The sequence below is a fragment of the Nanorana parkeri genome, unplaced genomic scaffold (assembly GCF_000935625.1).
Source record: "Nanorana parkeri isolate BGI_ZX_2015 unplaced genomic scaffold, ASM93562v1 scaffold27, whole genome shotgun sequence".
NCBI classification, from domain to species: Eukaryota; Metazoa; Chordata; class Amphibia; order Anura; family Dicroglossidae; genus Nanorana; species Nanorana parkeri.
Window position 1 is genome coordinate 2,698,940 of NW_017306295.1, and position 26,558 is coordinate 2,725,497.

Here is a 26,558-nt window from a genome sequence, read left to right on the forward strand (position 1 = left end):
ATAAGTGATCTCTTTCATATAAAGACCACATCGTTTCCCATCCCCGACGCCGGGTGAACACACAAAGCGTTCTATCATCAACTGTTCAGTTCCGTTTCTTAGCTCCAGGACACCGGCCAATAACAAGCTCGGCCGATGAGCCTGCATTCTTGCAAACCGGCACCGCGGTGTATGCTGGGTGTTGTATTTCTCTATACTCTGCACACCGGCCTTAGCTATCTGCACCTGCTCCCCGAAGAGACTACAGTTCCCAGCATGCAGTGCGCGCACAGCGGACGCGTCAGCTATTGGTGGCGGCTTGTGAAGCTGGTAGTCGGGGACGGAGGAGTGTATAGAACCGACTGTTGTGTACCGGGGTGATTCGCCAGTATGCACCCAGCGGTGGCTGTAGGTCTGGTGTTCTGTGGCTGCTGCAGCAATGTGGTGTTTTTAGAACTGTTAGCCAGGTGAGAGATTAGAATTACGGGAGCTGTGTACGTTCATTCATTTCTCGTACGTGGTTAATGAGCTTCGCAGTGATCCGTGTGGTTGAGTCCATATAGCAAATCTTTGACACGTGGACAGTGTGGACATTGTATGATCCGAATGTTGTGCTATGATGTGGGGGGAGCTGTGTCTGGGTATGTATACAGATCGCCTGAGATCATGTATGTATATTGGGAGCCAGGCGATGGTGGACTGTATTTAGCACTGCTAACATGGCCTTATGTTCACCAATTTAGTTTCCTATGTTGTAAACCCTATCACTAAATTCACATAATAGATTTCATTTGGAATATTCTTCATGAACCAGTTCAGTACTAGCCTTGGTATACCTCTATTACCAATAGTGACGGCAGTTCACCTGAGCCAAAACTGTCTCTTCCACCCATCTCCAGGCCCTATCAGTTGTGATGGAGCATTCCCTGCCCCTTTTGTGATGTGTAGTTGTGGGGCGGGAGTGACCCTATTACAGCTGATTGGCCGGGAGCGGGGTGGAAGTGACAGTTTTGTGCACCCAAGCCCCCCCACATCATTACCAGGCCAGTTTTCAGTGCCGTGATACTTTGATAGTGACTCAATTATGTAACTGTACCAAAATTGATTTGATATTTGTACTTTTGGTGGTATTTAATACCTGCTGCTTTTTGGTGTGTTTTTTTTTGCTTTAGCAAGAAAAAATACCAGCGTCCACATGCATCCCCTGTAGTGATGCACCGATACTAGTATCGGTATCCGTGCCAATGCCGAGTATTTGGGTGAGTACTCGTACTCGCCCAAATGCTTCGATGCCTAGCCCGATACTTGAGCTTCCGGTATCACGAAGCCGGGCAGCGAGTCATTACAAGTGACAAGGGAGCATGGCGCCAGCTTCCCGGCCTATCGAGAAGCCAGGCAGTGTGTAATGACTCGCTGCCCGGCTTCCTGATTGTACAGGAAGTTGGCCAATCAGGAAGCCAGACGGTGAGTTATTACATGCCCAGCGGTTTTCTGATTGGCCAGAAAGCCAGCTTCATGCTCTCCACCTGGTGACGAGGGAGCATGGAGACGGCTTCCCTGCTAATCAGGAAACCAGATGGTGAGTCATGACATGCAGCCTGGGTTCCTTAATGGGACGTCCAGTATCGGTATTCAGTATCTGCGAGAACTGAATCGGTATCGGTGCATCCCTAATCCCCTGCACTCCTTACAGCATTTAGGACCATACAGCAAATGGTGGTGCTCGCAGTGATGATCAAGGATGGCGCTGTGCAATACCAAGTCTTGATGCAAATGAAGATCACCAGTCTTGTCAAGTATTCATCGAGTGCTGGTGATCTTAATTTGCATCAAACTAGGAAAAGATACCAAAGATTTTGATAATGGCTCAGTATCCAACACATCAGGTCATACACAGAGGCATCAGGAGGTGAAGGGGTTAATGAACAGGACACATACTGTAGCAGGATGGAGATGAAGGGGTTAATGTGCAGGATCAGGCAGATGAAAGGTTACTATACAGGTCACAATACAGAGGATGGCTGAAGATTAGTAGTATAGGAGGCTGCTGCTGACCCATTCGTTCATTCTCCCATCCACAGATTATTACAGTTCTTCTGTTGTAAGTAGAGCTGCAGCTAACGATTATTTTCAAAATCGATTAGTTAGCCGATTATTAAGTTCGGTTAATAGGATAAACAATAAAATAAAGTTTAAAAAATGGCTCCAGTGATGGGACTATTAGTTTGTATTGAGGTTGTAGTCCATCACAGGAGCAAGCTTGCACCGGTGGAAGTAAAAAAGAAAAAAGTTAGTGTGGTGTGCAATATAGTGAAATAGAAAGTGTAAATATACAGCAATGCATGCAGAATGGCAACGGCTATAGAGGACTACAAATCCCAGCAAAAGCAAGAAGGGGAGGGATCTGCACTGTAAACTCTACCATGTGACTGATGCGATTTAGTCATCAGAGCGATCACAAGGTACCAAGCCACACAAGAGATTAGCGGGCACTCAACAGCTATTTCTGGAATGACGATTCAAAACATAATTCCAGAAATAGATGTCCACCTCTCCGCTTTTGTTTTTACAATACGGTGGTAGGGAGGTGGTAAAAAGTCATCTTTAGTATGCTTTTCATCAAAATCAAACCCAGTGATCCTGTTGTGACTCCTGTGCAGGCACTTGTAAGTTGACATTGTTTTGTCACTGCCTCTCGCTTGTACTCCTGCATTGTTGCATGGGACATCCCACGGTGACTACAAGTGGCTGTTTAAAGCAGAACTCTGGGCATAAAACTGATCAATCCTTGCAGTGGGGCTACCCCGCATTGCAAGGGTTACGTTTTCGTCTAGGTGCTAAAATAAAAAAAGTTATACTCGCGTGATCCTCTGAGCTTGCTTGCTCTTAGACTGTCCTTCCAGCTTTCTTCCTCCTCCACTACACTGGTGTTATAGAAATGAATATACGCTTCCTCCGCACAGAAATCCGCTGCGCTTAAAAGCACAGTTCTCAGCTCTCTTTGTATAATTTGATCGAGCAGCCAAGTAAGAAACAGACACTCGCTGTTGTCACGTTGGATCCTCGGTATATAGTCCTAGCTAATGCATTGAGATCCATTTATTTACAGGGGTAACAGCAGGAAGTGCTGGCTCCAACAGCCACCACTCCCTCAATACATTTACATAACAGTCAGCCAATGAGACACATGTATACACTTCAATAGACAATAGAAGGGGCAGTATTTGCTAGTGCATGTGAATTCCGTGCACACTCGTTAACAATGGAAAACCATGTGCCTATAACTACACTAAGGAACCGCAACGCCGTTCCAACCAGACCCGCGCATATACTCCTGCCACTGGAGCGAATTCTACCAGGCATTGTTCAGTGAAAGATGCCCAGCAGGATTATACTACGGTTCTCATGAATGCGAGTTTATCTGCAGGGACAACGCCATATTATTTCCAGCGCGTTGATCAGACGCACCAAAAAGACACGAACGTCTGTTCCTTTCATAAAGGCAGATATGTATCCGAAATGATACTGTGTCCCTAAAGCAAATGTACCCACGCCAGGCAAATAAATCCGCGCATTACGCAGGGGCCTTCGCCGGCGTCCATACAATCGTTAAGAGGACACCAGTCCGCAATGCACATCAATCTCCCCCGGCCAACAGCCCAGCGCATAGCACATGGACCATTCGCCATATCTCACGTCCAATACACAATACAGCAGAGGAGGAGACAGGCTGGAGGGAGCGCTGTGACAGCCAGTCAGCTCTGAGGTTTGGGTGAGTAGAGCTTTTTTAAATTTTAGCACCTAGACGAAAATGAGCACTTACTCTTTACCGTGTGGGGGTAGCCCCACTGCAAAGGTTAATAAAGGGTCTTCTTTAAATGCACATTACACATGATCCACTGTTGTCACCAGCAGGAAGCCCACTATGAGAAATGTCATAAAGCTATCGCTGCAGTGCAGATGTAATATGGCAGCAAAGGGACTGCAGGAGACTGGTGGCACTTAGAAACACGTTTTACTAAAATAATAAAATATCCGTATTCTGTTTTGTTTAGCACAGGGTGTTTTAACCCGTATACGACTATGTACAGCATGCCATCATTCCAGTAATACATGTACTCAATAAGTAAAGTAGGTAGAACAGCAGTCAGAACATTTTGTCTAGTTTGGAAGAAGAATCGTAACATCTGTTAGCTTTTCCTTTTACTGTTTGCAGTCCCCATGGGCACATTTCCATTCACTTCTAATGCCGCAAGACAGGAATTGAGAATTTCTACTGTGGAGACACTGACAACACCTTTTATTAGTAGGAAGGAGACGGGCTTAAAAACGCTGTCATGTTTCTGTTCCTGTCTATAGCCCCAATTATATTTCCTTACTTCTGTCAGCAGGTCAGGAAATGAGCCAATCTCCCTGACTGGGAAACCTGACAAAGGTTCTGAAGCTTTTCCAGTCTTTGAATAAAAAAAATGTTGGTGGGATTAATACTATGGAATGTATGTCAAGCCAAAACCTTTTTTTCTAGTTTTGGACAGAGTTGTGAAGGATTAGAAACCTTGTCAGGTTTTTACTGCTATCCGGGGCTCCATTAGTGTGGTTTACTCTGACTTCCTGCCCTGCTGACAACAGGAAAATCTGCAAAAAGGACATGGACAGAAATAACAATCCGACAAGAATTCTAAGATTCCTTTACTGCTGTCTGTGCTGCTTCTAAAGAGTGAACTTCACTTCCTGTCTGGTTAAACATTGCCTGAGGGTTAGGAACTGAGGGGAAATCTCTCTAACGGAACCCTGGATGTCAGTAAAAACCTGATAGCAATTTTAATCCTTCATAAATAAAAAAAAAAAAGGTTTTATCTGGACATACACTGTAAAGATTAAGAATACTTTCAGACAAAACCCTCCTTCCCCTCCACAGATGCATATTTATCAAGATCTGACACCCGGGGCCTCCTGTCTTTGTTGACATCCCTTGCTGCAAGTTCTCTCTATGCTGGCTATCTCTGCACAGTGGAGCCCCATAAAAGTTTATAGGACTTGTCTCCTGGCCTGATGGAGGTAGACGAGTCACTGCACAGATTGCACCGTCTACAGAATTCTAGAGAGGACTTGTGATGCAGGATGTAAACACTCTCTGGAGGCTGCAGGCGTCAGATCAAAGTAAGTATATATTTGGGGAGGGGGAGAAAATAAATGCACTTTGTTTTAAGGTGTGCTTATTTTTTACATAGGAGGACCCTTTTGCTGGATCTATGGATAATAAGGGAATATTTTCCTGTCTACCAATCTGCTAGAATAAGACTTTTTGCAGATTTATTAGTACAGTACTGTGTTCACAGGCACATCAACCTGTTTTTAGGCCCCAGTCACACTGGGCAATTTGGAATTCCTGCAGCAGGAACCTCAGGTGTCCTGTTTAGATGCCGTCCACAGAAACAGGATCATGAAGAATAAGGCCTCGTTCACACTGAGCATTCTGGCATTCCTACAGCAGGAGCCTAAGGATTCCTGTGAAAGGAATGCCAGGTATCCCGTGTAGATGCGGCCTCTGCTCCTGTTCAAGGTAATGACCAGGTGACAGCGGCCGCATGTGGAAGCGGCAGTCCGCATGAAAGCATATATAATACATGCGATTTGAAATAGATTACTGTCGCTGGACACATCTATCTTGTGTCCAGCGACAGTGATCTATTCTTAACTGCATGTAATCGTGTCATATACGATTACATGTGGTATGGTGCGTCCGCTGTCACCTGGTCATTAACTTGAATTGGTGCAACGGCCGCATCTAAACGAGACACCTGACATTCCTGCCACAGGAATCCGTAGGTTCCTGCTGCAGGAATGCTGGAACACCCGTGTGAACGAGGCCTTATTCTTCTTCATGATCCTGTTTCTGTGGGCATGAGTTTCTAGAGCTTAATGTCTGCAAATATTCGGTGACTTTGACCACAGCAATAAGCTGTCTACAGACTTCTTACCATTGTGGTGCTCAGAGGTTCCAGCATGGCATGTGAGAAGTTCTTCAGGCCTGAAAGTCTGCAGACAAAATGAAGGGAATTTACAAAATCTAGTGCAGTTGCCCATGGCAACTATTGAGCTTCTATCTTTCATGTTCTAAGCTTAAGTGAACAAATTAAAGAGAGAAGCTAATTGGTTACTATGGACAACTGCTCCACATTCTATTTGCACTGGTTCAGAGTAATTCCTCCCAGTGGTGAGTCCACAGACATGTGGACCACTTCTAACTTTGACCATATCATGCAAGCTCTGTCCACTACAAACGTTTGACAATGTCCAAATTGCTGTAATTTTGGCGGCTTGGAGCTTATGACATTCAGCATCTTGGGTGAGTTATGTCTCTGTATATTTCTTATAGAAATGATCCTTGCCAAGTCTAATGTTGGTGAAGCAAAGCATGGACAAAAGCTGCCATAGACGGAGCTGATTGTGATGTTATCTTAGTAGGGCAGTCATTTGCACACATTAATTCAGACCTATAGATAACCTAGTTAATGACAAACAAGTCTTTGTTTGCTTTATTATCTATGTCCGTGTATTCTTTGTCCCTACCTTATACAGTCATAGACATTTGAATGAATACATGAAATGCTGCAAAAAGGTTGTATTGCTGTGTGCAGTGTTATATATTGCCATCATTTTATATTTCTTTTAGGGCCTATTCACACTATTGCGGTGCGTTATGCTGCTCTTTAACATGTTTTACGGTTAGGCAGCCTGTTCATTTAAATAGGCTGCCTAATGCATCTAAACACGCCAAAAAGGTGCTTGCAGCATTCTTAGCGGTGCGCCATAGTGCATTGTTGTGCAGCACCACATCAGAATGAATTGTACCGCACTGCTGATAACACACAATAGTTTGCATTATGTAACGTGCACCTTACCACAACACAATAGTATAAGTTGGTCTTGCAATGTATTTTGTTAATGTGTTTCTTTTTTTTTCAGGAAGTTTCCAGGATGTGGGAATATAGTGACGTTTGCACAGTTTTTATTAATAGCAGTAGAAGGCTTTATCTTTCAGGCAGACTTTGGAAGAAAGCGTCCTGCCATACCATTAAGGTATAGTGGATTTGTGAGTCCTGAACACAACGGCCTCTTAATTTTAGGAGCTGTAGAATCAAACTTGACTTATTCTTCTTTTCTTCTTTAAGGTATTATTTTATCATGGTGGCTATGTTTTTTACAGTCAGCGTGGTGAATAATTATGCACTCAACCTCAATATTTCAATGCCACTACACATGATATTTAGATCGGTGAGTAGAACGACACCTGCACCTTTTTATTACATTTCCCTTCAGGTGAAAATAAACGTTTACATCTGGGCAAAAAAAAAAAACATATTCAGAATATCTTTCTGTTACATGGACATTTATGCATCTTTTACTTCTTTAAAATGCAGTACAGAACAATGCATGTTAATCCTGCCAGAAATCCAGTGAGCTTCTAGTTTCCTGTGCCGTCTGCCTCTGTTGCAGTTAAATCCATTTCTCATATGCAGACTACAGAACACCTTCCCCCTCCTGTTATGGAGATGGGGGAGAATGGGAGGTGTTCTGTAGGCCAAATCAGGAGAGCAACTGAGGCTGGCAATACTGCTCCTCCATGGATACAGTACAGGGAATTGGCACTGTCATCCTAGGATAGGAATTGTGTTACTGGCAGGACTGCCAGGTGACACAGGGAAGAAGGCTGAAAAAAGAAAACTCACACACATCACATTCAAGGCTGCACTTTAAGCTAAATCTAAAATATCAACACCTTTTAAATACAAAAAAAGTGAATGGTTGCATTCATAAGTGTGTATTTATAAACAATTCTCAGAGCCATTCGTCCCATGAAATTGCACTTACATTTGTTCTGTGTGAATGGAGGCAAAAATGAATATTAGCATATTTTCTTTTCAGGTCGAATGTAATATCAGAAAATACCAGGTTATGGCCAGTAGATGGAGCTGAGCAGCATGGGAAATAAATACTACTTCCCTATTCTCCTCAGCTCCAACTACTGGCCATAATGCAGAAATTGCCTTTATATTACATTTTTACCTGGAAATACATTTTCTGACTGCATTCATTATTGCCTTCATTCGCACAGAACAAATGTTTATGCAGTTTCATATGACAAATGGCTCTGCAAATTGTTTAAATACACCCTTTAGGCCTGGTTCACACCTGGGCGTTTTACAGCGCGTTCCTACGTGCTGTAAAACGCTCAACATGTGAAAACCAATAATTGCCTATGGGCATGTTTCCCACCTGGGCGTTTTACAGCACGTAGGAACACGCTGCAAAACGCCCTACGCCCAAAGAAGTACAGGAGCTTCTTTGGGGCGTATTTGCCGCGTGTATCCATTGGGATACAGCCAGGTAGCCCTCCGAAACACGCGACAAACGCGCATTTTCTATACGCCTAGGTGTGAACCCAGCCTTAGTGTTTGGCATAATTTGTGACTTTTACAATCATATTCCCAGTGTGCATATACTTTTTTGTCTTTCGTGTAAAGCTGGTATTTTAGAACAAGTGTGATTCTGCTTACCACCCTTTTTTTTTTATGAATTAGCTTACAGAATACACATATCCTGGGCCCTTATTGAATATTATCTACTACACACTGTTCAGCTAATCCTGAGCTTTTTAAAACAAATTTAATTAAGTGACTGTTTTATTAATTATAGAAACCGTCTGCTATTGTGTAGCTCTGTCTAAGCTGTTCATAATGGTTCAACAACCTTTTTTTTTCCAGGGATCATTGATAGCAAACATGGTCCTGGGTATCCTGATTCTACATAAGAGGTATGTGGGTGCATCTCTGTAAATTCAGTGTCCCATACAGCACATCCGGCCCGACCAATAATATAGGCATTGACAATGTCACATCTCAGAAGCTGCGCAGTTAGATGGGAGTGAGCTGTTTAATCTGTCCCTGCCTGATTCACAAAGAATGACTCCACACTTCTCTCACTTGTAGCTGTTCTCAAGCCTGGCTTCTGTTCACATTTGTGGTGTAGTAAAGTACATGTGAAACTGCACTGAAAATGCGTACTCTTTCACAAATTTGTGATTGCTAAATTCTGACTGACATTGCATTTGGTTTCAAAAGCATTTGACGCTCACACAGTAAATGCAGATGTCATTCAGAACATCCAGAACATCCAATGCAGTTGTTGTATTTCAAAGTTTTTATTAGTTTCCATCTTATACAAAAAACAGTTTGCTACATTCACATGTCATATGTAGCTCAGTAACATATCAAATAAGCCTATGATCTCAGCACTGTATCCCCTCTCCCCCCCTTAACTCTAGTGCATGCCGTTCTGATCTTGTTGGCTGCACATCATTCTGACTAATAAACATCCATTTCCTATCGGTGGGGTAATGTAATGGTAATTTCAATTTTATCATTAGGGATACCATTATTAAATACTGAGATTACATATGATAAATTCCCTTGGTGGGCTCGTTCACACCGCACACCAAGGGTCCAAAACGGAAACATGGGTTTATAGGAGGAAGGATAGAAGAGAAAGGGAAGAAAAAAAGAATAGAGGGATAGAGACTCCTGAGCTCCGGATTTCATAGTCAGTACTTAACCTGGGTTGGCTGACGACGTGCGAGGAGAGTTCAGAATTCCTAGATATGACAGCCATGGGTCCTATACCGCTTGGAAATGTAGGTATCTATCCTGTAAGATGCTATACAGCTTCTCATGTGTCATGATCCAATTTAATTTAGATAGTACCATTGAGAATGGGACCCTTCGGCTTTCCAGTACTGAGCTATTGATGTCTTGGCTGCTAGGAAAAAGAAAGATAATAGTTTGCCCTGCGCCTTTGAGATCCCCATAACTGGTTTATTCAATAGCCGATGCTGGGGGTCTCTTGGAACATGCACCTAGAAGATCCTTGAAAGCAACGCAAAAAAGCGGTTCCAGAAGGAACGCAATTTTGGGCATTGCCACTAGACATGGATCATCGTGCCCTGCTGATTACATCTTCTAAAACATAAAGGAATGGACCCTGAAAACATGCTGGCTATCCTTGCTGGTACCAGGTGCCATCTAGAGAAGACTTTGTAGTTGGCTTCTAATAGGGAAACATTAAGCAACCCCATAGTTAATCTCATGGTACACTGTTTCCATTCATCTGTAGAGAGAACTTCCCCTAACTCAGTTTCCCAAGCATCCATATAGGACAATTTAGTGAATGGGCCAAGCTGAGCCGCGTAGATTATGGAGATCCCCCCCTCCTAGACCGGGAGCTCCTAGACACCATCTTTCGTACATTGTCCACAACGGGCGGTGCCAGCGTCGGGTATCTTCAACAACCCAATGCAGTTGTTGGAATAAATCTGGGGAGGAAGTACTTAATCTTTTTTTCTGAAAGCCAGCGGTTCTAGAACACAGCTGTCTGGGATCCACATGAGCTGCTGAGTCGAGGAGGGAGCGCTGTCATTTCAGGATGTCCGAGCGGTGAGGAAAGAAAGCCGGCTCTCTCTTCTCACCACTTGGCCATCCTGGATGACAGCTCCTTCTGCTGACCCCCCCCCCCCCCGCATCCGCCCGCCCTTTTCTCACGGAATCCCCCCCCACCGGCTGCAGCGCTCCATTTCTCATCGGATCCCTGCTAAATATACTTCCCCAATCCTTCTCTGAAATCTCTCTCCTCAGGTCTTGTTCCCATCTCTTCATATACTTTGTATGTCCTTTAGCTTCCTCCTTCTCTCAATAGACCATAGACCACCGATAGTGCATGTTCAATGTTTGTTTCCTTCAAGCAAAGTTTCTCAAATGGGGTGAATGGTCTATTTAGAGATATACAAGTCCCAATATGTCTAATGTAATCCGATAGCTGCATTGCCTCCATCCATAACTACTTCAAATGCATTTGATTCTTATTTTCCAGGTACAGCATTTCCAAATACTTGTCAATTGGGCTAGTCTCTTTTGGAATTTTTATTTGCACACTGATGTCTGCAAAGCAAGTGGTAAGCTTTCTTGGCTCTTTACCAATCTCTAGTACCAAGCATTTGGTATATTGAAGCATGCCCCTGCAACATACTACAGATTTTATTAGTTGAAGATAAGTCTGAAACATGTATGTTTGTTAATACTTTTAACATGGTGAGGTGCATTTTTTACACACACACGCATTAAAAAGCAAACAAACATGTACTAAAAGGCACATCTAAGTGTATTTTTTGGAAATGCAAAAGCGTAAATGGCTATGTGGATGACTGTGGTTGTATCCCAATTTGCCAGTGTCAAGTACAATTCAGTCTTTCTAGACCACAAGATTTAGAAAAGGTTTTTATAATTAAAGTTGAATATGCTTTTATAGGAATATTGTTCTGGAAGAAATATGTAGAATTCCATTGCTGACATCCTTCTGCAAATGAAGGTATTCTGGCTATCAGACTGATCCTCTGGCTTCATTAGCCAAGAACAGCATGCAGCAAGTGGAGTCAGAATTCCTGATCTGCGTGCTGTGTTTTGGGTCAGGGGCTGAAATTGTTGACGCTGACAGCCGGGCATCTTACATTTTCAGTAGAAGGTCAGAATGTAGCTCACATACTTCTCTCGTTACTTCTTTACCTTTAAAGGAGAACCTAAGGGGTTAGGGCTTTTCCCCATAGTTCTCCTTAGGGTAACGGGAGGACACAAACTAGCGTCCTCCCGTCACCCTTAGCTCAGTATACCGCGAGCTGTAGCTCGCGGTATACTGAGACGTCGCAGCCGGAACATATCCCGACAATTATGTCTGGATCCACCAAGCTGCGCGAGTGACAGCTGGCTCTGCCTATCTAGAGGCAGAGCCAGCTGTACCCGCCCCCGTCCGTTCCGCCAGTCAGCGCTGGAGGATCGGAGCGTGGAGGGGGGAATCCAGTCCATCCCCTGTCACGGCTCTCTGCCGGCACAGGATCGAGAAGCGAGCGAGCGCCGGTATGTGTTTGCTCACTACCCGATCTACTGAGCCGACCTGTGACAGTTTCATTGTCACAGGTCGGCTCAGATTATGAGGCTGAGTGGAAATCACTCGCCTCATAATTCTCCTTTTAAAATATTTTTTATTGTTTTTCTGCACAATACAAATCAGACACATTGTAGACATTTAAACCACATTCTTGTAGTCTTCTAAATTTGTCTTTATTTTTGTATAATTCTTCCCATCAAGACCATAGGTTTGTAGGCTGAGGGGATCAGGAGAGTACTATAGTTTGTTGTTGTATTTAAAGTGACACTAAACTCAGGTGTTTAATCTTAAAAACGCATTTAGGTGCCCTAACTATTAACACAAATGTATCTGATTTGTGTATCATTGGGCTGTAAATCCTCAAATCATCTCTGAGGGCTTGTTCACAGCAAATGCAGACCGGATCGGCATGAGTTTCTGCACACGCAGTGCAGTGTGTTATGCCACGTTTTTTGCCACGTTTTTGATGCGTTCCGGGCCGTTTTTGGTAAAACATTTTTTATTTTTTTTGTTTTAGTTTAAAATGGGCTTTCAGTGCGTTCGCATGCATTTTTGATGTGTTTGCATGCGTTCCAGAGCAGGAAAAATAGGGCTTGCTGCAGTTTTTTTTACATGCTTTGGAACTGAACGTTGCGTTGTGTACTAGAGCCCAAAATACAATTGGAATACATTGGACGCAGTTGTGATCCGTTCTGTAACTGCTCTGCTCCTGGAACACGCTTGGTGGGAACAAGGCCTGAATGGATGATGACACTCTCCTTCCTTCTGGAGGGGGGCTACTTTTGTTCCCCATGGTCCCTGTGTGTGTGTTGTAAAGTAGCCTCTGCTCCAAAGTCCATATCAAGGAATCTGTGAATGGTCGATGCAGCTCGGTCGCTAGGGTCGCACTCAACCTACTCCTCTCCTACAACTAATATAGCACTTTTTTATTGGCTTGACATTTAAATAGTAATTGGGTTATAAAATAATATAAGTTGATAGTGCTGAAGGCAAAAATACTGCTGATGAGGGAAATTCATACTTTTTACAACTAGCTTTTTTTTTTTTTTTCATTGTTATAAAAAAAAGTGCATGTCATATTTTGTGTACTGCTTAGTTTGGTCGTTCTACTTAATCTAAGCTCTATGCATTTTATTCATTCTGCAGGCTTCTCACTCGGCATCCAATGACGACGAGGGATTTGTAACTTTTCTCTGGTGGCTTTTAGGTAATTGACTTTTTTTACCTTAGACAATAAATTGTCAACCTGGCAATGCTTAAACCGGAATGTGGAGATTTATACTACTTGTGATATGATTTGGATATTGCCAAATTACACTCGGAAATACGCTGGCTAAAATAACAAGTGAAGATATGTTGTTGCATCACTGAAGCAACCTTATACAGGCTGCTACACTAGAAGGTCTCATTCAAACCATTGTGCTGTGGCAACGTTGTGTGTATTGGTGCACTACAGTGCCATTCATATTGAATGGCATCTCAACGCATCTTCAAATCACACCTTCATTAAAACAAACTAATGCACTGCCATACATAGCAGTACACTGTGATACCAAAAAAAGGGAGCTGGTATGATTTCATGTCCTTTTTAGTGTATTAGGTGACGCATTCAAATGAAATGCACTTCCCCTAAAGACCCATTTACAGCATTTGCACATTACCACAAAGCAAGCATGCACCATACACCTACTGGTGCCATTCATTTCTGAAACCACTAAGGGAAAGCGCATGTATTGCAGAGTGTCTCAGTGCATGGTAACATACTACCTTGCTTTTTGATGTGCTGTTTTGCTAAAATGCAATGCGCATCAAGACACAACATATGGCATGTGCGTTAAGGTAATGCACCTGAGTAGAAAGGTCGTTAGGTTGCTACAGTGCAGTGACAACAGTGTCGCCAGTGTTAATTTCGTTGACTAATAATGTTAGTCATAGCTTTGGTCAACAAAATTTTCTCCGTGACTAAAACTAAATAAAAACTAAGTTATGATCACTGAAAGTATAACAAAAATATATTGACATTTAAGTCGACTAACTAGAACTAGACTAAAATGTTAGGGAGAGAGACGATTTGGGGAAAAAAGCTAATTAGAACTAATCTCTTTGGACTTCCGGTTCCATGCTGAATGGACGGCTAATAAGTAATATGTGCAATTTCATTACACCCATTATAGCTTTTCATTGCAATATTTTAGAGTTGCACTTCTGCTTAAAAGAATGAAGAATGGCAATGGAAGTTGTTATAATAAAGATAATATCTACAACGCATATCTAATTATTAGAGGTGCACCAAAATAGAAATTTAAAAACCGAAATAGAAAAAATTGTCAGGCTGAAACCGATACCGAAAATGTTCTCAATGTTTGAGAGTCCTGAAACTCTCTTTTTCTGTGTCCCCTGTTATCAATGAACAGGAATTCTCTATGAGTGTTCCTGTTCATTCATAACATGAGAACATTGTTTGTTTACTATAAGCACAATTATGAATGAACAGGAGGTGATGTAGATCACTCCCATTCATTCATAATTGAGGATATATTAACTATACCATGTCCTCAATTATGTACAAACACTCAGCGATCACTGATCACCGAGTGTTTGCTCTCGCTCTCCTCTCTGGCACGCTGTCACAGGAGGCTGAGCGAGTGGAGAGCCCAGCCTCCGTGACAGCGATGTCTCCGCCCCCCACACCGCTCTGCCGGACTGTGATAGGCGGCCGAGCGGTGTGGGAGGAGAGATACCGGCCGCTCACAGCGCTCTCCTCACGCAGCGCTTGGCCGGCTGTCACTTTCTCTCCTCCCCGCTGGGACACAGAGCAGCGCCCAGCGGGGAGGAAAGAAATCACGGACGCGCCGATGTATCGGCAGGAAAATGGCACTTTCGGCATTTAGCCAAAAGTGCCATTTTCGGCCGATATATCGGTGCATCCCTACTAATTATTGGTCTTTTGTTGAAAATAACCAATATTATTTTTTCTTTATAAGACTTGATTTATTTCAATTTTAAGCTAAATAAAGACATGTTATATATCACAACACTTAAGGATGGCTATACACTGATCTATTTTTGTCGTTCAAGCCTCGGGCTGAACAAAAAAAAGATAGACCCAATTTTCCCATTAACAGCGTGTTGGTTGAGGAATCCCCACTGTTTACATACAGCGGCTGCTGGCACCTGTCAGAATACCCGACCAGATCGGGCAGCTCATTGGCTGCCTGCTCTGATCGTTCGAAATTATTTCCGGCAGGCTCCTTCCATCAGCTGAAGGGTACCGACAGGACCACACGCTGCGAATTTCAAGTCGGTTCCTTAAAAACTGTCCGTAATTTGTCTGTATCGCACGTTCAAACCTTAATACCATAAGTAAAAACACGTTAACAGATGTTTACTCCAGGAGTATATCATGAGATTGGAAATTTTAGAGAAATTCTTAAATGACTCTTTAACTAAACCCACTAGAATTTTTTTCTACTGTAGATTTAGTCGACTAAAACAATTCACATAACTAAAATATGACTAAAACTAAATAGCATTTTATTAAAAAGACTGACTAAAATGAAATCGAAATTTGCTGTCAAAATGACCACTGAGCGTCACTTGTCATTTTAGCCAGTGTATTCTTACCAGCTTTTTGCCATATCTAGTCCATAGCACAAGTAGGCTGAATCTCCACCTATCATAGTGAAAGGTATAGGCAGTGGGATTTCCTTGAAGGAGAAAGGGAAATGTTGGGGTTGGAGTTTTTGTCTCATTAAGCAGAGTATGGACTTGTTTTTATAATTGGTTGAATCCTGTAGCTCATTATATCCTGAAAAAATATGTGATCACTATTTCTTGGTGAATAAAAAGACTTGCTGTAACTTGAATATCTAAATTATATTTCCGTGTGTCCTAGGCAGAATTTAATTCAATACCACACCCATCTTAGAAGAAAAAGGTTAAGGTGCACCCATATAGCATAATGCGAGGGAAACTGACGTGGACACACGTGCGTCTGTATAGGAGTTTCTACTTTATTAGGATACACAACTGATATTTATTGACATCATTATTAATAATGTATTCTAGGCGTTAACTACTCATTAAAATATGTGTTAGATATATTGTGAAATCAACATCATGTGCAAATTGTTTTAAAATGAAAGTTGTGTCCTTGGCACAATATCATTAATATTGGCAAGATGTAGCCTAAACAAACCACAAGTTCCCAAACCAAGGATACAAAGAGAGATAATATACAAGTTAAACTGAAGTGTGCTAAAGGTTGATATAAGTTAAAGTGGCGCTCTAACTGAGTGCTCTGAGTGTCCATAATATCTTTGTCACATGTCATTGCATTTGTGGATCATATGGCTCATGGTGTTTAATGTATACCTTGCTTTTAACTGCCTGACAGTTTGTTCCAGGAAGCTTCCATACATCACATGCACATTTTTAAGAAAAGGCAAAGATCTTTGCATGACAATTAGCATTTTTCTATCGGGATACTTCAAATGTCAATTTTATTTTTCACCAATCTTATCATTGATTTAAAGCCTCTAGAAACTTGTATTGTGATCCCTGTATTGTATTGTGATCCCTTTAAAAAGAAATCCCACAGCCAATTGGTCTGTGGGTGCCTCGGTATATATGAAAATCAGAATTAAGATTCAGAGCCATTCTTTCCACTAAGAACACTTGACGTGTGCCTGGAAAACATCTCTTTTATGCTTATGGCATTTGAAATGTAAATGAGGTGGAAGGAAAGTAGATCATAGCAATAGAACTGTCATTTAGGTTTAAAACATCACATTAAACACCCTATTAAGATTCTTTTTTGATGGCTTAAGTAACATTTAGTAAGTGATGTCACTTAGTAAAGCATGCATGGTTGTTAGAATAGTGAGATAATGGAGGTATTTTTGGCTTTGCCTTGATGAATATGTTTCTGCTGTGTCTCGCAGGTATTGCTGCTTTGACCTTTGCCCTTGTGGTGTCAGCCAGGATGGGAATCTTTCAGGAGACACTCTATAAGGAATATGGAAAACATTCTAAAGAAGCATTATTTTATAATGTAAGTATTTCTACATGTACTTTGGATTGCTAGAGCAAGTGTGGCATTTAATAGAAAAACTAATCTACATAAAGAAGTAAAGTTATTTTGGCAAATGTATTCAATCTTATTGGCTAGCACATCTAGAAGGGACCCAGGTATTGGATCATCCAAGCCTGTAAGCTGGTAAATCTGCAGCTATTGGCACAAAACATACATTGATGAGACAAAAGATTAGTTTGCTTCTGCTGGTTTGAGAACAAGGTGGGGGGTCGCATTTATCATTGTTACATAAAAACCATTAAGGTCAAGCGGTTTCAATATTGTAGGATGAGTCAATGTACTGCTGATATGATATGGATGGACATTGGTTGTCTGAATCACCAACTAGCGCCTTTCTCTTGTGATTTTAGGGCTTGTTCACACCATGTCCGGATCATGTGCAGACCAGAACAGTTTGTTCCCGGGCCGAAAAAGCATCCCAATGTATCCATATGGCTCTGTTCACACCAGCGCAGTCCATTCCGGACCAGACAAAAAAATACTGCTTGTCTCATTTTTTTCTAGTCTGCAAAGTTTGGAACGCCAGGTTCACAACTTTTTTCGGACCAGATATGGAACACGGTGCATTGTGTTTTGCCGTGTTCTGGAGCGTTTTTTTTTAAAGCTTAAAATGGGCTTTCAGGTGCGTTCCAGTGCGTTTGCATGCATTTGTATGCGGTTTTGATTAGTTTCCATGCGTTCCAGTGCATTCCAGACCAGAGAAAATGAGACGAGCAGTATTTTTATAGTTTGATACCTAATGGACTGCGCTGGTGTGAACAGAGGCCCCCCACTTACCTGCAGTCTCATGTGTCCACCGCCGGGACCAGGAAGATGCATAGTGTTCCCTGTACTTCTTGGTCTTGGGGGAGGGTAGTGAGGGCAGAGGAGAGATGGGTTCCTTCTGCTGTCAGTCACACTGTGAGAGCAGGGGCGTGGCTTGACACAAGCTGTGTATGCCTAGGGACCTACAACTGATGGAGACACCTGCACGGGGGCAGGCTAGCATTTTGAGGACAACTAGAGAACAAGGGAATTAAAAAGCTTAAAGAAGAAAAGAAAAATAGTGAATTCAAGTAGCTCTGGTCCTCCTAATAATAAAAAGAAAAAAAAAAATGAAGGTTTACCTATATTTGATGTGAAGGCCAGAGCTGTATGAATTATTGACCTAGTAAGTCTTTGTCCATACTCTGTGTCTCATTTACTCACAATTATGTGTTTTTAAGCTAAATTGCTATATTTGTAGCATTTCATTAATTTTTATATCCTAAATCTACTTAACAATTTCACCTTTCCCTTCACTCTGCCAGCATGCATTGCCGCTGCCAGGATTCCTTCTTCTAGCACCTGACATATATAACCATGCAGTTCTCTTTACTCAGAGCGGTAAGTCTGATGATTTATTATGCATGTGTCTACTGTGCAGATACCCAGCTAATATATCTCTAAAAACACATCTTTGAAATGCTATATTGCACACCTTGTGTTTATAAGTATTCTTATTTGTTGTCTTATCTACCAAATGCATACTATCATGCTCTTCCTCTTCACGCCACACTATCTCCAATGTGTAGTCTTATTGAAGGCATTTTTGTGCAATACAAATGTACATTTGCCCTACATAAGCCCTCATAAACCACCAATATACTTTCTGTAATAGTTGCTTTATTTAGATTAGGCTTCACCTCAAGGCACCCCTGTGCACTAAACCCCAGCTATCTTGCCCACTGAATTAAAACAATGAACGTTTTTTTATACAGAAAAGTCTTGCACAAATTAACACATTGTGAAGTACAGCTGTGTGTTTGTTGCTGACAGAGGGGCAGGAGTGGAGTAGGCAAAGCACAGGTTTATGTTAAAGGAGAACTATGAGGTGAGTGCTTTTCACTCACCTCATAGTTCTAGCCGACCTGTGACAATGAGACTGTCACAGGTCGGCTCAGTAGATCGGGAGGTGAGCGAACACATACCGGCGTTCGCTCACCTCTCGATCCTGTCACGGCTCTCTGCCCTGACAGGGGAGGGGCTGGACTCCCCGCTCCGATCCACCAGCGCTGACTGGCGGAACAAACGGGGGAGGGGGCGGGTACAGCTGGCTCTGCCTCTAGATAGGCAGAGCCAGCTGTCACTCACGCAGCTGGGCGGATCTCGACATCGATGTAGCTACTGCTCGCGGTATACAGAGCTTATGGTAACGGGAGGACGCTAGTTTGTGTCCTCCCGTTACCCTAAGGAGAACTATGGGGAAAAACACTGACCCCCATAGTTCTCCTTTTAAAGAGTGCGCACTTGCATCTCTCTCCTGTGGTTTACTCCAGCTTCTATTAAAGCACGACAGCAACTGGTACAGTTTAGGCATGGCAGGCGCACTAGCAAGGATGTTTAAACTCACTATTGTTTTCATAAATACTGTATGGACAATAGAGAGGCATACATTTCTGTCCTGCTGTAGGCTTGGTAAAGTTGGCATAGGCATTGCGGATGGTCACAATCTTACTTGGATTAAGGTTTTATATGTGTAACGGCTTTGTTTTTCTGTGATTTTGACTGAGGTAAATGTCTTGATACCATTATCTGCGATACTGATTTGTCTCCGTTTGTTATATTACAGAGCCCTTCCAGCTGCCTCTACTCGGAATCCAGATGCCAATCATGTGGTTTTATTTGCTCATGAACATCATTACACAGTATCCTTGCTGCAAATATGTTCTACACTTCTCTGTATTTTCATTATAATCCCCTTTTATATCATTGTTTGAAGATTGTGAGGAAAGCATTCCCAGGCACATGCTCATTGCCACTGTTAATGTCTGTGGTATATGTGTGGTCACAATGCAAATATTTACATATATTATGTTGATATATGTAAACCCCTTACAGTGATGCATTGTAGGGATATGAGAAGCCACTTCAGACTTTCTTAGTTCAAGTTCAGATATCCTTGTTATATACAGTTGGGGCTGCTTTCTCTCTAATATCAACTGATGGTGCACTAATGGTACTAAAAATAATACCTGGAAATGATAATACGTAATGCTAGGGAATGTAGAATTGCTTTGGCTAAATAACCTTTAATGTTTAAAAAAACTTTGTGCGTGTATATTAGGCACGTGCGCCGCCACAAAATGTGTTCCATTTCTATCCGTCAAGCAAATACATTTTGTTTAGTCGTATTTGTTACATAAGAATGATTCGTTATTTCGACTAAATAATTTATTCGTTATGTCGAATCGAATCGGAACTTCAGACGGTCGGTTGTCATTATCATGTACAATTCTTTATTTCGGAAGACTGGCTATTAATAGTAGACAAGCTGTCCGAAATTCCATTTGGGTGATGATATTTATTTCCAACCATATTAAAAAAAAAAGGAATCTTAACATCCAAACGAAACAAATGACCCCATATTTGCTCATTACAAATGCAGTGGTTGTGCTTTACTGGATCTTCTCTTGGTGCAAATGTTTAACTCTTCCACGTCATTAAAGTGTAGCACTAAACAAGTCCAAGAACAAAAATTGAATATATTGCAGCTTGGCAATCCTCAGATTTGGTGGCTGTAAAACTGTGTACAGTAAGTTCCTCATTAATCTGTTTTTCTCTATGTAGCTCTTTTTGCCTTAACATATTTCACAAGATATGTGTGCATCAGAGGAGTATTTTCCCTTACTACAGAGTGTCCCTCGCTCACAGTTACCCTGGTTGTTACACTACGAAAATTCCTCAGCCTCATCTTCTCCATCTTGTATTTTAAGAATCCTTTTACTGCGTGGCACTGGATTGGAACAATATTTGTGTTTTTGGGTACGCTGCTGTACACTGAGGTGTGGAACAGCATTCAGGGTCCACCCAGCAAAAACAAGGACACAAAGAAGGACTAAATGTCTTTAATGTGTATCATACAGAATGCTGCAGCTCACAGTATGCGGTATTGTAGAAAGCAGTGTTTCTGTTCCTTCCATTAGGTTTAATGAGTCCGTGTAATGACTTGTTATTCCTGTGCAATTTTGATACTGTGACAGCTATAAGGCACTAGATAAATGATAACAATGGACTGCTTCATCTCAGAGGTTCAGGATTCCAACTACAAGGTCATTTTAAAACAGACTCACTTGTAGATTGAACAAATAAGATATTTGGAAAAAGTGACAAAGTATGCATGAGTGAGTGTGCGGTCTGAAAAAGATGTGAACGTCAAGATTCTAGGGCTGCAGCTAACGATTATTTTCATAATCGATTAGTTGGCCGATTATTAAGTTCGATTAATCGGATAATAAAAAAAAAAGGCTCCAGTGATTGACGACTAGATGGTGTTAAGATTGTAGTCCATCACGGGAGCAAGCTTGGCGCGGTGGAAGTAAAAAAAAAGTGTGGTGTGCAATATAGTACATTATACATAATCGGCGGTCGAAAACGTTGCCAACGTTTTCAATCGTCGATTTTAATCGACTAAATCGATTAACTGTTGCAGCTCTACAAGATTCTATGATGTTAGTCAAATTATTTTACCTCTGTATTTTTACTTTTACAACTACAGTGGAGGATAGAAAAACATGAGCAAATATGTGTGCTTTTTTTTTAGTTTTTAGGCAAAGGCATCCATTAGTCCCCATTCACACCGGAGTGTTTTGTCATGTTTCCCAACGCACAACATAAGCAATCTCATTAGTTTCAATGTTGCCCCTGTTGTGTCACTTGGAGCTCAAAAAAAGTGCATGAGCTTTTTCGGGCATAATTGCATGATTTTGGACTTTAATAGCTGCACCAGAAAATATGCATATTTTTTCGTACGACCTTTGCATCTTAACAACTGTCTCCTCCTGGTAACTAGCTTTACATTTGGCTAAAAAAAACTCAAGCCTGAAAACACCTGAAAATGTGCTTCAAAATCATCTGAAACCGCTCAAGTGTGAATGGGGGCATTTAGTTTGAAGATCAGTATTCTTTCCTCAGTGACATAAGCTGATATGGAATACCTATATTCAAATGGTTACATGTTCTGATCATTATTTCTTTATGGGACTACAAGACCGGATAATGATCCATCAGCAGCATAGACTGTACATATTGTAGTGTATAGAAAGGTTGTTCTTTTAGTTAAGTATACATTTACTTTGGCCATAGTCGGCTATCTGCGAGATGTTTGCTCGCATGAGTTTACTGAGCTCAGGGACCAAAAATGATCCTTGCACAACATTGATACTGTACTTTAGATCTTTATATAGAAAAAAGGAATGATCAGCCCCTCTGACAGAGATTTTCCAGATAGGCTGCTATCACCCTCTTCTTGTTGTTGCAAGCAGCTCTTCTAAATTAGGAGGATTGGTTGCTTTTAACAAATCTTTTTTTAGCTACCTTTTATTTAATACTAGCTGAAGTCATTGCTGAAAATAGCCATTGTATAAGAAAGGATAGCATTATACAGTAACCTTGCTATAGTCTATTTAACAAGTGCCTTATCCCCTATTCTGCTCAGCACTTTACAGACTTGGCCCTTCATATTACCCTTAGCTAGCACACACCAACATTTGTTGTCTTGGAAGAAATCAAGACACAACATTTTAGTACAAGAAAGCATTGGGAAATTGTTCATACCATCACTTGTCCTTATTTTAATCCTATTTTTTTTTTGTATTTCTAATGCACCTCATTGTAATACTGTGTAGTTAGGGACACCACAGACTGCAAATGCAAAATGTACATTTTATGTTAGAGTTGTATAAAACTATGTATCACGAAGGTTCTAAGTGTATCGGCTCCAGTCCATTGGTCTCTGCTATTACTACTCTGATACTACTTGTATATGCATTTTGAAACCTTTCATGTTTTACATCTAACTTTGCGTATACTGTTTGTTATCCCATCTTTTGGATATATTTTACTGTAATTTTATTTGGAACTAGATTGGGTATTAGATGTGTAACAGGGAGGCAAGAGTCATTACAACTATTCATTTTTAAAATCCTTACTAAGGGTTATTCTTTATACAACTTGTTGCTCAGACTCTGTAAGGGTTGACACTTGCTGTGGCAGAACCTTCTTCAGATAGATTGGAAAATGTTGTCCATTTCACTTTTATTCTCTGCTGATGATGCACAGATAAACCAGAGCTGCCTTTCACTATGTAGTGATTTTCTTTTTTTAACTTGCACTGAGCAGTTATTATACATCAGATGAAAAAGGAATCCTTGTGATTAGAGTATCTTTACTATACAAAGTATCGGAATACCCTATCTTTAGGAACCTTAAGGAAGGGGTTCAGTGCTGTGAAACTGAACTTTGTGCCCGATTACCATATTTTCAGCATTGATCAGGGAAGCCTAAATTTACCATTTTTAACAAGTCCATGTTATCCTGGGTAGATGAATAGCATTTAACTCCTTTTCATGTAACTCATTAGAAGGTTATGGCAGGTGTTGGTCTGCACAGAACACTCTAGAGGCCAGTTTAGAACAGCCGGGTAATGGTTGCTTGCACTGCAGATACCAAGTTGTCTTGACACCTGGATTCCTAAAGCTCTGTTTATGAATTACAAAATATTGTTGTTACCTTTTATAGAAGTGTTTCTTTATGTACTCTTTAAGCCCCATTCACACACGAATCGGCCTGCACGTACAGCTCCGTGCGGGGCCGTACCAAGTAGCTCCCGGGAAGGACGGGCTGCGTGTGATTAGTATGCAGTCCCCGTCCTTCTCTATGGGGCTACGCCCCCCTACGCTCACCTCAATTGCAGGTCCGTAAGGGTGCGGGTTTTCTGGCCGGGACGCGTACAGGATCCATTCCGGCGGCGTATGAATACGATCACCTGCACCCCTACGGACCTGCAATTGAGGTGAGCGTAAGGGGGCGTACGGCCGCGTAGCCCCATAGAGAAGGAATGGGGCCTTACTGTTTTCATGTTTACTAAATAACCCCTGGTGTGGATCACTTAATTACCTCTTTGCAAAAGTGACATACTCTCAGCCCATACCCATTTCTACTCCCCTTCCCCACATTCCATTCCTCTGTCTGAGATAGAAGGCAAACCTTGAGTAAGCTCTATGTAGGACAATGTTAGAGCTTACACAGGGTTAATAATGTCATTGTCCTCAGGGGACAGAGTTTAAGGTGTGCATGTTTCCTCAAACCTGGAAGTCCCCGGTATTTTCAGTGGCATGGTTAGAGCACAGGGGGATTGTTGGAAGGCGAGTCTAAGTAGGTCCTGAACAGACAAAATGAAAGTCTCTCTAAGTACCCCTTGAGAGTAGTACATTTTATGGTGAGTACCTCTAAATGTGTTAATGTATTGCAAACAATCCATCATGATTTTAAGCCAGTAAAATACAGAAAACAGCACCTGTATATATTACCCAACACACGTTACAATGTAGATTTGTTTGCATGATAAGATTGTATGAATGAAGTTAATTTATAGATTGAGTGGTGTCTCCCATTTGTAAGCCCATCAGCCACGTGTGTTTGTGAGCAATTACTACTAGGGTTTAAATTGTTTTATGCAGTGCACATTTTTTTTTCTTTTTCAAGAAGGTACATTTCCTTTTGTTTTAGTTATATGATGCTACTATCTAGTACTCTATCTTTTATTTAGCAGTCACCAGAATGGAAGTCACCCTTGCAGTGCACAAGACATGCTTTTATTTGGTTTACTTCTATAGTCCATGATTACAGTTGTTCATATAGTGCCTATACCCTAAATGTTGAAAAGCTGATGTTTGCTCTGTACACAGACTTTTTACATTACAAAAACTACCTAGAACACAATGTCTTACTCAGCTGAAATGTAACTTTTTCGATTACAAGCTTTGTTGCTTCAGTCAGTTTGTCAGTATAACTTCTACATAGGCAAAATGTATGTTTGAATTAACACATCTTTATTTTAGTACTGTGCCCATCTTCCCAGTCACTTGTTACAGTTTAGAAAAAGCTTCTGTTTCAATGAGAATAAAGCTGCCGCTCTACTCTAAAATCTGGTGGTCTTAGGTTTTCTTTCAAGCACAGTAAGCATGTCTGTTACAAAAGTCATCTCAAATATGCAGCATGTCACTGATTAGACAAAGCAACATATTTTTACAAAGCTTTTCAGTTTTTGTTTTCTTTTCTTGGCTCTGGTAAACAATTCCAATGTGGCCAGAGCATCCTACTCCGGTCTCAGGATTAGAGGTACAATATACACTTTGTATACCTTAGTCCCAATGTACAGCAGTGGGACCTGAACTTACAAGAGTTCCTTTTAATGTTACGTTTCTAGTGTGACATATCCAAACACTTTAGCTAATTAAACTGCCCTTCCTCTACCAGCTACTAAGCAAATTCACTCCTCTATAATGTTGGAAGCGTAAGGATTTTCTGCATGGTGCCATTTTCCCAGATCTGTCTGACTCCATGGCAAACTCCTTCCTCCTCCATCTGCAAGCTTGTTTTCCCTTATAACAAAGGCATCTTATTGAGTTTTGAAAAATGAAATAATTCTTCTCATCATTAAAATAAATAACTAAGGACCATACAAGTAGAGCTGCAGCTAACGATTATTTTCAAAATCGATTAGTTAGCCGATTATTAAGCTCGATTAATCGGTTAATCGGATAAAAAATAAAATACATTTTTAAAAATGGCTCCAATGATGGGACTACTAGTTTGTATTGAGATTGCACTCCATCACAGGAGCAAGCTTGGAGCGGTGGAAGTAAAAAAGAAAAGTGTGGTGTGCAATATAGTGAAATGAAAAGTGTAAAATTATACAGCAATGATGAAGAATGGCACCGACTATAGAGGACTACAAAACCCAGCAATAGTACATTATACAGCACAATGCAGAATACCACCAGCTATAAAGGAATACAACAAATCCCAGCAATAGTACATTATAGCTGGCGGCATTCTGCATTGCGCTGTATGATGTACTATTGCTGGGTTTTGTAGTCCTCTATACAGCGCAATGCAGAATACCACAAGCTATATAGGAATACAACAAATCCCAGCAATACATTATACATACAGTGTATAATGTATTGCTGGGATTTGTATTCCTCTATAGCTGATGGTGCATTGCTCTGTATAATATACAGCACAGCAGAATGTACCATCAGCTATAGAGGAATACAAATCCCACTATCCCAGCAATACATTATAGAGCAGCATGTGGGGAGAAAGTGCAGGCTTACCTGAGCAGTCTTCCAGCAACTTGTTTCTGAGATCGGGACTGTCTATCAGCGGCTGGCATCCACCCACACCTGCTCCTCCTTACTCCTCCCTGCGCCGATCGTGGATGTGGGTGGGCAATGAGCATGAGGCGGGGAGGAGGTGCGGCGTGTGGAGCGTGGATGCGGCCAGGCGGGTCTGGCAGCGGCGAGCAGCGTGTGTGGAGCCGTGAACAGGGCCAACCAATCGGAAACTGATTAATCGATGAATGAAAAAGTTGACAACTTTTTCAATAATCGATTATGTCGATTAGTTGTTGCAGCCCTACATACAAGGTCAGTAAGATACAACTTCACTTCTACACAGTGATCTC

At 41.5% G+C, this 26,558-nt stretch overlaps 1 protein-coding gene across 1 annotated transcript; it reads left to right on the forward strand.

The window, feature by feature from the left end:
* Positions 1-292: 292 nt before the first annotated feature.
* SLC35B4 (solute carrier family 35 member B4) lies at positions 293-20,989 on the forward strand. The gene is made up of 10 exons (XM_018566373.1): positions 293-446; positions 6,949-7,062; positions 7,155-7,257; positions 8,748-8,797; positions 10,906-10,987; positions 13,120-13,180; positions 16,917-17,026; positions 18,358-18,433; positions 19,659-19,734; positions 20,685-20,989. Exons 1-10 carry the CDS (start codon positions 370-372, stop codon positions 20,926-20,928), a joined length of 993 nt encoding a protein of 330 aa, XP_018421875.1. The 5' UTR covers positions 293-369; the 3' UTR covers positions 20,929-20,989.
* The last annotated feature ends 5,569 nt before the right edge of the window (positions 20,990-26,558 follow it).